At 46.0% G+C, this 14,233-nt stretch overlaps 1 protein-coding gene across 1 annotated transcript; it reads left to right on the top strand.

Moving 5' to 3' along the window:
* Nucleotides 1-7,867: 7,867 nt before the first annotated feature.
* Nucleotides 7,868-13,930, top strand: LOC308421199 (cryptic protein-like; the record flags this gene model as incomplete). The annotated part of the gene is made up of 6 exons (XM_080917475.1): nucleotides 7,868-7,920; nucleotides 8,179-8,228; nucleotides 8,335-8,502; nucleotides 9,055-9,169; nucleotides 9,253-9,362; nucleotides 13,818-13,930. The coding sequence occupies 6 exons, from the start codon at nucleotides 7,868-7,870 to the stop codon at nucleotides 13,928-13,930; spliced, it is 609 nt and encodes a 202-aa protein (XP_080773601.1).
* Between the last annotated feature and the right edge of the window lie 303 nt (nucleotides 13,931-14,233).

The raw sequence follows: 14,233 nt of genomic DNA on the forward strand, positions 1-14,233 counted from the left end.
CTGTCTTGAAAAACAACAAAACAAAGAGCCTTCTCCAGAATGGGGAATGGGTCAGCAGTTTCAGCAAAGAGTCAGTAAACAAAATTAAAGTTGTAACGTATTTCCACATCAACTGTGGCCATTTTATATTAATATCTTAATGTTAAATGTTAATGGATGTCTGTATAGCAATAACAAAGAGCAGAGAAAGAAATTAGGAAAACGTTCGTATTCAGTTGCCTAAGAGCCATATTTGAATAAAATTGAGGAAATTTTGAATGACACTGGAAAGACACTAGAATGTGGAAAGACCTTTCTTTTATGCTCATAGACTGGGGACATTAATAGTATGAAAATGGAATTTATAGTATGAAACTACCAAGAACAATCAATAGATTCAATATGAGCACCACCAAAACTCGATGCCATTCTTCACGGAAATAGAAGAGCAATCTATGGAAATTCTTATGGAAGTACAAAAGACGCCCCTCCCACCCCCAGACGGCCAAAGCAAACAAAAACAAAAATCAAAACTGGAGATAGCACCAGACTGGGTTTCAAATTATATTGTCCATCTCTAGTAATGAGGGCAGTAAGGAACTGACACAGAAACAGACACCTAGATAACAGGATGATAAAGAGGTTCCAGAAAGAAATACAAGGAGAGCTACCCGATTTATGATAAAGACATAAGAAATAGAGATTGCTAGAAAGAAAGTCTCTTTAGCACATGGTACTGGAAAAACAGCAGAGCTATAGAGCAAAAAGTAAGCCCTGTCTGTTACCCTGGACAAAAATCAAACTCAAATGGATCTGAGATGAGTATAAATCCCGAAACGGGCCGCTGTTAGGAAGAAGGCACATGCTAAAAGGGCTTTCTGAGCAGTCACCTGAGGCCAGTAAGTGACATCCCTCCATGGCCTCTGCATCAGCTTCTGCTTCCTGACCTGCTTGAATTCCGCCCTGACTTCCTTTGGTGATGAACATTGATATAGAAGTGTAAGCTGAATAAACCCTTTCCTCCCCAACTTGCTTCTTGGTAATGATGCATGTGCAGGAATAGAAACCCTGACAGACAGTTCAGTGGTAAAGAGTGCTTGCTGCTTTTGCAGAGAACTAGGGTGCAGTTTCCAGCACCCACACTGAGAGGCTCACATCCACCTGTAAGTCCAGCACTAGGGCACCCGAACCTTCCTCTGGGCTTCATGGGCACTTCCATGCACACATGTATATACATGTGATTTTTCTTATTTCTTTTGTTTTCTAAATGCCCATGGGTGTTTTGCTTACATGTATGTCTGTGTATCACCTATGTGCGGTGCCCCCACATAGACACATAATTTAAAATAAATACATCTTTTTAAAGAAAGGATAAAGGGAGTGAGAGTGATGTGTCAGCAGTTATGACAGCTTGAGACGCTCCCAGAGGACTCAAATTTCATTCCCAGCCCAACATCAGGAGGCTGACCATCATCTGTAATCCCACTCCATGAGATCTGATGCCTTTGGTCTCCATAGGCATCTGCACTCATGTGTATATATACCCAAATATGAGTGCAAATGTGGTCTACATGCACACGCATGCACACACACACACACACACACACACACACACACACACACACACTTAAAAATAATAAAAACAAATCTTGAAGAAAGAAAACAAATGCATGTGGTTGCATGAAGTATATCTGAAAATATTTTTTAAACACTGTTTAGCATTTATAAAAGCATCTAATATGTTTTGGTAAGATTTATGCCCCAGCCCTTCTCTCTGATTCCTTTTCACCTCATGCCTTTCCCCTCCCAACTTCATGTGCATTCTCAATTTTTTTTTTTTTTTTTAAATACTCACTGAATGTATTTAGTGAGGTCTGTGTCTGCATGGGTGTCCAATGACTAACTACTAGATCATAACTGTTCAGGGATTTAATCATCGAAGAAAAGTAACTCTTGTTCTTCAGAAGTCATTGATCAAATCCCTCAGAGAGGGGTAAGACTTCATGTGCTCCCCACCCCCACTTATGCTGGGAATTTGGCTGGCCTGATCCTGTGCAAGTCTCCTTCAGGTGTCATGTCTTAAAAGCATGGTTTAGCTACAGATATCTGCTTCCTCTGTCTCTTACTGTTTCCATCCTCTCTTCCATGATGGTACCTGAGCAAGGTCAAGAGAGTGTCCAAGGACTCTGGAAGTAGATTGTAATGTGTGTGTGTATGTGTATGTGTGTGTGTGTGTGTGTGTGTGTGTGTGTGTGTGTGTGTGTCCATGGGGTCCCACTGACCAACAGATTGAGAAAAGGTAACTCATACTGTTAGGGAAAGGATGAAGAGAGTGAGGGGAGGCATATGGCCCATGGAGGTGTGGCGAGGCCTGAGGGCAAGGGAGATGCCTCTGAGGGGCTCATGTTGGGAATTCCTTCCCCCTGAGGGACCAGCCACACAATGGTATAGTACAGAATAGAGTTTATTCATGTCATGGGAGAGTTAAGAGGGTAGTAGAGGCAGAGAGAGAGGGGGGGGGGAGGAGGGGTAAAGGGGAAGAGCAAGGCTGCAAGAGAGAAGAGAGCAAGAGCAAGAGAGCGAGGAGGGGTCAAGCAGCTCCCTTTATAGTGTCAGGTCACTGGGGTGGAGCATATCTGGCTACTGCCAGGTAATTGAGCGGTGGGGTTTACAGAATCCCAACACATATTATTGGGCTTTTTGTTTGACAGCATGTATACAGTGTCTGGGAGAGCCATTGTATACTGCATTATCAGGTAACTTCATCTAAACCCATTTTATATATGTATCTACTTTAGGAACTTCTATAGCAGTAGTTTCCCATACAAAATTTGAAAAAGTTTTTAGTATTACTTATTCCCATGTTTTCCCTCCAGTTTTAGTATTATTTATTTTAGTATCATTTATTCCCATATTCCTCTCCCCTGCTTCCTCCACCCCATTTAACCCTCCTGTCCTGTCCTATCATTTCTCTTACTTCTTCCTGCCACACTCGCTCTGGTTTCCTTTACTTGAAATCTGCCTTTTCTGGGCACTTTAATTTAAACACACACACACACACACACACACACACACACACATTCTAAATATTTAAAGCTAGATCCAAATCTGAGGAAGAACATGTGGCATTTGCTTTTCTGGATCTGGGTTATCTTACCCCAAATGGTTCTTCTGAGTTTCTTCCTTGTACCTGTGAAATTCACAGTTTCATTTACAGTGGAATAATATTCCTACAAACATATATATGCCATGTTTTCTTTACCCAGATATACATTTATTGATGGATATCTGAAGCTATTTCTAGTTCCTGTAGTTTGTGAACAGAGGATAATGAACATAGATTACCGAATATTTCTGTAGTAGGATTTAAAGTCCTTTGGAAATATTCCCAGGAGTAGTATAGTTTGATCATGTGATACACCCAGTCCATTTTTGAGGGACTGACCACCAAGTTGGTATCTATAGGCTCCCTAAAGTCTGTGTAATAGATACCCACTTAAGCACTGTTTCTTGGCATTTGTTTTATTGATTTTAGCCACTGAGTGCGGTTGGACGAAATCTCAAAGTAGTGTTAATTCACTATCATAGCTAAGGAATTGAACATTTATTTAAAAGATTGCTTAGCCAATTTTATTTCTTCTTCCTAAGAGCTTTTTGTTTAGTTCTGGGCCCTGGTTTTTAACTTGTGGTTTGTTTTCTTGATGTTTAGTTATCTGAGTTCTTTCTGTGTTCCAGACATGAAGGCTTTGTCAGTTGTACACCTTGGTTAGACGTCCCCTCCCTCGGGAGGCTGCACTCAAACTCTGATGTCCCTTACTCTAAGCAGCAGTTTGATTTCCAGACCAGGACTGGGAATGGAGGTGCATATTTTACATATCAAAGCAGACCTGGCCTCCAGGTTCTCCCAGCATCCCTCAGTTCCTACCTGGCATACTCTTTGTCCATAACTTGATCTTTTCAGCTCAGGGGCTGGGCTGCCCTTCCTTTAGAGGCTCTTTCCTATATAATCCAGACACTTTGGTCTCTTGCTCTCTTCTCTGCCTGTGAGTGAGCACTTTGTTTCTTTCTCCTCTTCCTCACCCCAGGGTGACTCCCCTGACCTCAATCCTTGGGGTTAGTAAATTCACCCCAAGAAAGCAGGTTCCCAATCAATCTACCTTTAATATAACCTAATCTGGTTTAAACTGGCTCATTTCTCCTGTGGCTGAGAAGCTATTTAGTTTCATGAGGTCTCATTAGCCCCTTGTTGTCTTAATGCCTGTACTACTAGGGCCCAGAGCACACACACAGTGTGGCTTCACTCCCAAGATGTACCCAGGAGAGAAAAGAAAAGACTGGCAGAAAGTGTCTCAGCCAATCACCCAGGAGTTTGGATAAGACACATTTGCCTCCCCTCTGACCTCTGAGAGGCACTCAGCTATGCCTAGAGAATCCTCCACACCTATCAGTGTCAGGTCATTTCCTCAGTGACAGCTTGGATGTCCAGAGGAGGACAGGGGACAGACAGCATGCAGTCCTGTCCTGGGCCAGGGAGGCCCAGGTTCCCACACACTGTGTGAGCTAGAATGCCCCCCAGGAGGCAGGATCAGTGGCTCCAGCCTTATCTGTTACAGCTGATAACTAGAGAGAATCCTCTCCCCCCTCTCCCAATCAGCCACTTGCAGGCAAGCCCTGCCTGCTGGGTCTCCTTGGTGGCAGACATGCAGCAGCTCTGTCTGGGGGTGACCTGCCAAACTCCTCCTTTGATGGGGAGTAAATGGCTCAGCCTGGACCACAAAGGCCTGCTGCAGAGCAAGTAACAGTGAAGTGAGAGAAGGCTTATCAACAGTTCTGACACCCAGGGCCTCACCTCTGATGTTCCTCAGGCCCCTGGACCTTAAGCAAACAGCAGAGGTGGGACACATGCTCTGCTAGTCTCTCACTCCTGTCTGGCAGGCAAGACCTTCTTTCCCTCTCTGTCCAGTTTCCATCCACAGAGTGTAGATTTCCCAAACCTCACTGGGGCAGTGGCTCAGGAGGTTTAGCTCTTGCCTAGCAAGCAAACAAGCCAGAGGCGAACAACAGCAAAACAGTGTGGGTGTCAAGGTGTCTGGGAATTGCTTTTGGTGACTCCATGACAATTAAGCCCAGGAGGAACTGGGATTGGCCAGGTTCACACTTAGGCAATAAGTCTGAATTTACTAGATACGTTTCCCAGCTCTTGTGTATGCTTTCAAATGTACACTATGAAAATTTTAGTAAAAGAAATTGTGTGGAGCAAAGGTTAGATTTGAGATAGCCCCTTAAAACTTGAATACTATCAAGAATTTCTCATAGCATTCTGTGTAATCACCGTTTTAAAACTTGTTTATGTGGGCTGGAGAGATGGCTCAGGTTAAGAGCACTGACTGCTCTTCCAGAGGTCCTGAATTCAATTCCCGGAAACCTCATGGTGGCTCACAACCATCTGTAATGGGATCTTACGTCCTCTTCTAGTATCTGAAGACAGCTAGAGTGTACTCATATAAATAAAATAAATTAAAAAAAATCTTTGTTTATGTAAAGAAATACAAGCAGTTCTTTAGCTTAAGAATGACTTTTTAGATTTATTTTATTTTATTTTACGAGTATGAATATTTTGCTTGCCTGCTTGTCTGTGCATTTCTGTTTATATCTGGCACCCGAGGACATCAGGGGAAGGTTTTGGATCCTGTGGCATTGCCAATACTTATGAATCACAATGTGGGGTGGGAATTGAACCCAGATTCTCAGCAAGGGCAACCAGTAGTCTTTGTTGATTCTCTCTAAAGTCTACCCCCAGTTACCTGGCACTATAAAAGGGGCTGTTTGCCCCCTCCTCACTCTCTTGCTCTTGCTCCTCCTACTTTTACCCCTTTATCACTCCTCTCCCCATTCCCTACACCCCTCTCTCCATGTGCTCATGCCTGGCCTCTCCTCCTCTCCTCCTCTTCTCCCCCTTTTTCTCTCTGCCCCTAATGCCCTCTGAACTCCTCTCCTCATGCCCCGTATAATCTGTATTCTATACTATACAGTCGTGTGGCAGGACCCTCAGCATGGGCCCACAGAGGTACCCCCTTCCCCCACACCTCCATAGAACATATCCCTTCACTCTCTTTATCCTTTTCATAACCTTGTTACTGAAACCTGGGACAAACCTTTTCTTTATCTTTTTATGAACGCACCAGAGATATATATCGGCTGATATATCTCTCTAGTCCTATACTTTAAAAATATAGCCATTTAGCTCATATACAAGTTTGCATTAACTTCAAGTTATAAAATATGCTTTGTACACATGATTGAACTGAGTAATTTACCAGTTGATATGTTTTATAAAAGGAAGCATGATGCAGCAGGGGCCTTAGAGGGCTCCATGCTGAGGCATTTCCTTTGGGCATCAGCCATAGGACAGGCCTAGCATAAAAGGAAGTTTATTCAGGATCTGGGGAAGGGAGTAGAGGCAAAGAAAGGGGAGAGAGAAAGACTAAAAGAGAGAGGAAAGAGAAAGAGGGGAAGAGGCTAGCCAGGAACATGTGGGGAGAGAGAAGATTGAGAGAGACAAAAAGAGGGAGGGAGAGAAGAGAGTTCTTCTATACAGTGAGCCAGGGGAATATGGGGGCTGTTGCTAGGTAACTGTTGGGCGGAGCCTAGAGGTAACACATAGTAAACATTACAATTAAAAATGCATTTTTGGGTTTTCCTGAAATCTGGAGGCCCCATCCTCTCTTGCCTTTTGTCTGCAGTGTTTGCCAGTTCCTTTCTTGTCCTTGAAGCTCATTGGGAGGTCACAGGCTGAGGAAACTCACCAATTTCTTTGGATTTAACAGCCTCTTTGATGAAGCATGCATTTAAAGGAAAAATAATCCAAGTTAGTGCCAAACACTGTTTCAACTTCAGAAGAAAGTTGATTTTTTTTAAAAATGACTTTCTATATAAAGTCATAGAAGACTTTACCACACCTGTTGCTAAGTGCCCTCCATTGTGACAGTGACAGGGCTCAGGTCCTATCTCAGCAGACAGAATATCTGAGGAGCAGAAGCCTCAGGGTGCCCACTTTAGTGATTCAGGCTGCAGCGTCTCAGCTCAGACAGAAGGGACTGTGCACAGACGGGCTGTGAGCTCAGCACAGTCTGCACACTCTTTTCCACAGCGATCTACTTGCCAAAAGGCTTAACCACTCAAGTTCCGCTTCCTCACCTGGGACATGAGGAAAGCGCATGTCTCCCCAGAGTGCTGTGCACAGCACAGGGCAGAGGCTCCAGGTGTGGGAGCACATAAGAACTCCAGGATGCAGAGCCTGCAGGGTCTCCCCCTTGCCTTTCTGTTCAGCATACAGGACCTATGGAAGCTGTCCTCAGAAACCTTGTCCCACTGACCAGACTTGGTCTCCAGCTGAGCCCTCCATATCTCCCAGTCCAAGAACTATACAATAGGCAATTTCCACTTCTATCTCTTGCCAAAGCTCTTTGGTTCGTGTTGAGATTTCAACCTTTTCGGTTTCTTGTTTGTTTTCTAGTGAGGCGAGGAGACCTGTTGTCTTAGTCCCTAATGGTTTACTTCAGCGATTGGCCACCCTGCTGTCACCAACCCTGTAAATAGCCCTGGAGAGTCATGCAGCCCATCTCCACCCCCTCTGCATCTAGCACTGCATCCAGAGTCAGCACCGCAAGCCTGATAGCTCAGCAGTCCTGACCTGAGAGGGTTTCAGCACCTGGGCTCAGCTGCCCTGCAGGGCTTCTGGTCCAGGCAGAGGGCAGACACATCCCTGTCTTGCAAGCTTCTGCATTCTGTAACCCGCTGTAGTGACTCCAAGACCAGGAGTAAAGGACTACACCAGGGATAGGACATTTGAGTTTCAACTTCTGTGGCCGTCGATCCTGGAGCCCAGATGGAAAAGAACTCACCAACCCAGGCTGTTGGTATGAAAATGCACCAAGCCAGGTAAGGACAGAAGTCAGCCAGGTATTAGAAAGCCAGGCTAGGAGGGGTGAAATTCTGGGGCTATCTTCCATCCTTTCTAAACCCTCATGGCACCTTTAACATCTACAAGGGCTATGATGGTTACGGATGCTTGTGTGTGTGTGTGTGTGTTTATTCAGTTACAAACTCGCTGTATGTTTTACATCATGTTTGACGTGCGAATTGTGCTTAGACTGATCGTAGATTTGAAGTGTCAACGATTTCCTTTAAATATTCTAGGCCTCTGTTCTTGATGACTATGGTGTTGCAGCTCATCCACCCGGGAAACAGTAAGTTAACTCCCCCTTCCCCCGCCCCCGCTCGCAGAGTTTCAGTTATAAATGGTAAAAATCTCTGTCCGTCTCGATTAGTCTCTTACTCTGTCGTTCTTAAAAGGCTATCAGAGTGAAGGAGATGGTGCCAGAGAAATCAGCTATATCCTGTCTCCAGAGTTCCCAGGGACGACACTGGACGGAACTCTGAGTAATTCCAGTAGAAAGAATGACAGTCAGGAGGGGGCGCGCCTTTGGGATTCCCTTTCTGATTCCAGCACACTGGGAGAGAGTAAGTCTTAGCTCTGCGCCATCCTGGGCAGTGGATCCCAAGAATCGGGACTGGACAAACAAGGGAAAATCGGGGTGGAAAGGAGACAGCAACAAGAGCATCTTTTTACCTTCAAGTTAAAAAATAAGTAAATAAAAAAGAAATTTTAGTGATGCGTTTACTCCTTTTGCAAACACAGCAGCTGCGCTCTGTAACTAACAGACTGCTGCCTAGCATTCCCAGTGACTCCAGGCGGGGCTAGCGACATCACACCCATGGGTGGTCCTGCTTGGGAGGCCTGTGGTTAATCACGGTCCACAAAGTCACATGCTGACTTTAACAGTGGAGGCGAGAGGGAGAGAAGCAACTTGGAGGGTGTCAAGGGCTGTCCTCGCCGGGGCCCCGCCCACATTCTTGTTAGCTTGTTTTTTAGCCTTCATCAACTAAAAGAGTGGGGTTTACCTAGCAAACATAATCAGCAGGCACGGTCCCCTCCCAAGCCCTGCCCTCTGCGGGAGGGGACCTGCCTGGCTCCAGAAGCTAACACAGCTGCTGACCCAGGTCATCCTGCAGGTGCGGTCCCTGGATCCCGCTGTTGCCACAACGGAGGAACCTGCGTTCTGGGCAGTTTCTGCGTGTGCCCTGCACACTTCACTGGTCGTTACTGCGAGCACGACCAGAGGCACAGGTGGGTGGGGCAAAAGTGGGCTGGGCGGGGACTGGCTTGGGAGAGAGGGGCAAGCTGACTGAAACCGCTACTGGCCTCTGCAGAGATTGTGGCACCCTGGGGCATGGAGCCTGGACCCTGCACAGCTGCCGCCTATGCAGGTGTATCTTCTCAGCTCTGTACTGCCTCCCACGCCAAACGTTCCGTCACTGTGGTAAGAGCACCCTTCCCACCCCTGATAATACACGTTTACCTTACACATGTATACACTTGTGTCTTTGTTCTTAGTGGTTGACGCTTCGGTCCATAGAACATCTGCCTGTGCCAGGAGACATAGAAATGAGCAAATTAGATTAGATCCATGTATAACTTAGCGAAGTTCCATTCACTGGAAATCCGTAGTCAATTTATGGTCATTATTTACATTTTCTTGTGGGGATTGTTGGATGTACGGTGATTTTCGAGCAGTATCCCAGAACATTGGAGGGAGGGAGGGGGGTTCCAAAAGCTACAAGGTGCTGAGCAGAGTTAACCTGGGAGCCAAGCTAGCCCTAGCAGATCTCTAGTGATCTCCAAACACTGGGTACAGGGGAACAGCGCTGACAAGGAAGGGAGGGATTGCCACATTCCAACCTGATGTCTTGTGTCATAGCTTTCCTCATCTTAATAGGAGCTGGCATCCTGGGTCCAGGCCATTAGTGGAGGGGGACAGTCAATGGTCAGTTCCTTCTGAATCACCTTCCCCTTCTTGTGGCGCACCAGGAGTGTCACCAGGCCCAGCCTTCAGCATTCCTAATGCCTTCCCTCTGTTCACTGAGCATGGAAAGCCCTTTTTCTCCCAAGCAACCTCCATTTGTTGGGTTTATGTCTTTTGATTCACCAGCTGCTAGCTAGCCCTGAGTCCCAGAGGTTGGAGGACGCCAATTTTGGGAACCAGGGTAAATTTACAGGATAGATCTAGTGGCCTTGCATGTGAACTCAATTCTTACCAGAGTTTCTTCCCTGGGAATTCGGGAAAGGGCTCTCTGTGGTCATTAGCAATTTCCCGGGCACAGTCTGCAGAGCAGCATCTGAGCATCAGGAGATCCAATCACCGTTTTGAGTCCTTGGAAACGTCCAGGACTGAGATTCCTGTCTCTCCAAGGTCAGTGGGGTGGGCTTCTGAAAATAGGCTTCCACCCACCCAAACTGGACAAAATATACAGATCCTCCTCCAGGGTAACTGGCCAGGTACAGAATGTGCAGTACTAACCTTGTGCCTTGTGCAGAGCCCACCCAGCAAAGGGAAATACCCTGTTCAAGCTCTCTGGCTGATGCTCTTGGGCTAAGGAGGGTCAACCCTATATTCTTAACCAGTGTGTTCCAGCCACTTATCTCATTGGATGCCACCAGTTTATGAAGAGGTATCCATCGCCTCTCTGTTTGGGAAAAATGAGAGGATGAAAACTCCCACTGGTAGCAAATAGACCACGGTGCCACCCATGTACCTTCTCTGTAAGAATGATTCTCAGTATGAATGAATGTCTTCATTAGTGACAGTCTTATTTAGAATGTCAAAAAGTGGCCCTGTTTTATATCCAACCCCAAGGAAAACTGATGTTTCTATTCTTGCACAAAACATCATGACCAAGAAGCAAGTTGGGGAGGAGAGGGTTTATTCAGCTCACACCACCACACTGCTGTTCATCACCAGAGGAAGTCAGGACAGAAACTCACACAGGGCAGGAATTTGAAGGCAGGAGCTGATGCAGAGGCCATGGAGGGATGTTGATGAGGCCATGGAGGGATGTTGCTTACTGACTTGCTTCCCCTGGCTTGCTCAGCCTGCTTTCTTGTAGAACTCAGGACCACCAGCTCAGGGATGGCACCACCCCAGTGGGCTGGGCCCTCTCCCTATGATCACTAGTTGAGAAAATGCCTTACAGTTGGATCTCATGGAGGCATTTCCTCAAGGGAGGTTCCTTTCTGTGTGATAATGCCAGCTTGTGTCAAGTTGACACACGAAACCAGCCAATACAGGAACATACGAAAATGTTTGAGATCCCTTCACAAGATGGATAATTCTAATAAATAAAAATCACCTTTGAGATAATGATAATACTGTGACTCGATCTATGGGTGGGAAGGAGCACAATAGACACCATTTTACCAACTTATGTTTTCCAGTAGCCCTCAGGCTAAGAGCCTCCTGGCTCTCACTGTCCTCCATCTGACAGAACGGAAAAGCTCCCATCTAGCTCGGGTTAGACACAGCTGAAGCTCTCCCCATTAGAGCAGCCCTCAAGAAGGAAGAAAAAAGTAAATAAAAATGTTCATGAGTACCAACAGCAAATGAAGGGCTGAGCCCTTGGTTAGCATCTGAGTTGTTGATTGTGAAGTATGGTGTGTGGCATACTAGTTAGAGTGTTCTAAACCCTGGGTTTAGCCTCTAGCAACAAACATGGTGGGGAGGGACTACGGGAAATGTTGGTGTGCTAATCTGATGAGATGGACCCAGGCTAAGCCATTACAATTTCAAGTCTCTCTTTCTGTTTATTTTTATTTATTTATTTATGTACACGTGCGTCTATGTATGGGTGCCATATATGTGTAGATGCTCCTGAAGGCCAGAAGAGGGCCTAAGGGAGTCGAACTACAGGTAGTTGTCAGGCATGTATGCTAGGAACAGAACTCCGGTCCCCTGCTAGAGCGGCAAGCACTCTTCACCTCCTAGCCCTCAGTTTTCCCTTTAAACAGCTCATCTGGAAACAATAAAAACCAAACCAACCAACAAATAAATGACTAAGTAACTGTGGGTAAACCCAGCCCCAGGTTCTATGGGTACCTGCTTCTAAGCAGCTCTCTGGTTGTGCTTTATACCCAGGGTTGTGTTCGACCACCCCAGGCATGCTCTCCAGGGGGTCCTTTGGGTGGGCATGGCTCTTGTGTGGCGGACAGGCAGGAGGGGGTCACCTAAGCGGAGGCTGCAGTTTGGAGATCTCAGAAGCACTGTGTCTGGATCTCACACTGATGTGGTGTTTCCCTTAAACCTCCAAGAGGAGAAGAGACCCTGGTCCTGTAGTTTGTGCAGTGATAAAGGCATGCCAACAGGCAGGAAGTGGGCACATGGATGGGCAGGAAGTGGTCAAACTTGGCTTCAGTTCTTTCTTTCTCACAGGTGTGCAAAAGTAAAACGATGGGTGTGACAAAGGCCTCTCGTGTGTCCAAAATCCTAGAAGACCTTTTGATAACCCATATAATAAGGTCTCAGGTACCAGTAACAAGTCATCTACTAGCAACAGAATTTTTCCCCCTAGTTTGACAAAGGATAGTGGGGGTTCACAGAATAAGAAATGTAGATTTTTTTTTTTAAGTGTTAGTTTTTGTCCAAGTCTACAGTGGACATTCTGATTTTTTTCTTTCTAATCTCAAGGAATCACTTGGGAAGCACACCCCACCGTGGTCACGGGTCTAGTTTGAGACCCCAGGTTGCTTATTTTACAGAACCTGCTGAAACTGTAAACTTGAACTTGTAGCTTGTGTGTGGTGATCCTGTGTGATAGAACCTGTTCTCACCTGACCATGTGCATTTTCCTGTGCATGGCCAGGATCTCTGTCAGGACGGATCTTCATCAACTGCTATTCTCCCTCCTTCTCTTCCCTTCCCCACTCCTCTACTCTCCCCCACTCCTCTTCCTCTTTTTTTTTGAGGCATACAGGGTATCACTGTACATCTCTGGCTAGGCTAAAACTGGGATTAAAGACATGTACAACCATACCCAACATCAACACTTAATGCTTGTTTGTGTGAAATTTTGTTTAAGATTTATTTATTTTATGCATACGAGTACACTAGTTGTTTTCAGACACACCAGATCTCATCACAGATGGTTGTGAGCCACCATGTGGTGGTTGCTGGGAATTGAACTCAGGACCTGTGGAAGAGCAGCCAGTGCTCTTAACCACAGAGCCACTTCTCCAGCCCCCGGTTTTTGTTTGTTTAAGGTTTATTTTATTTTATTTTATTTGTGAGGCAATTTCTGGCCAGCCACTTTGCCTTAGTCTGTAAGCCCTAGGTCCAAGTGAGAGACAATATCGTTAAAAAATAAAGCAATCCAAAAGGTGCCTGAAGAATATCAACCAAGGTTGACTTCTGACCCCCAGAAGCATGCAGATACCTTGTACACATACATGAACAGAGACACAAAGAACTAATCTGGGCAGCGAGTTGGGCCATCTATCTAGCAGGTGGCTGCAAATCGTTCTGTTTGCTCTGACTGAATGAGGGACCGTCCTCTCAGGCTTCCCCGTTCTGCTCAGGAGCTAAGTGGGTCAGGCTGACGTGCTTCCCGCTTGTGAAAGTGATCGAGGCGTTTATTTCCCATTGGTTCTCAATGCTCAGTGAAAATTTAGCTGGCTGCGGAGGAAAATAACTTCTCCTTTGTTTGTTTTGAACACATGCTCAGCAGGAGCTCTGCCATTCTGTACTAAGTATCGAGTTCCAGGCTAGCCAAGAATGACTATTGGAACCCTACCTCAAAGAAATAATACACACACACACACACACACACACACACACACACACACACACACACAGCACCAGGCAGAAGAGGCTTTAGAGAGAATGGGTACAGACATCTCTCTGTTCCTGTAGCCATGCACTTTATTTATTGTCTGTCTTCTTTTCCAGACCTAAAAAGCTTCCTCTCTTCAGGCGTCAGAGAAACAAGAGCATGCAGTATCCTGAGTCTCCTCCTGCTGGTGCTCTGCCTCCTGCTGCAGGGTGTGGCTGGTAAGGGCTGAGGCTCCTAAATGCCATGACGGAATCTCCTCCCGAGCCTGCAAGGTGTCACCCTTGATTACACATGGCACCACTGCATGCCAGCAGGAAAGCTGGGCTGTGGGCATGCGCTTCTATGTTGTATGCTGTAAATAACAAAATGGCGGAAATATGCTGGATCCTCATGCCGTACAATAAAGGCGTTTAACAGCGAGCCCTCCTTGCTTGGCAGAGCTTCTCTTCAAGGTCTCCAATGAGACAAGCCTGAATACAAGAACCCAGCCTGTTCAACCCAGAATCCTGTTCTGGAGGTTTCAGAGTATGCT

Source organism: Micromys minutus (genome assembly GCF_963924665.1).
Source record: "Micromys minutus genome assembly, chromosome: 5".
NCBI lineage: Eukaryota > Metazoa > Chordata > Mammalia > Rodentia > Muridae > Micromys > Micromys minutus.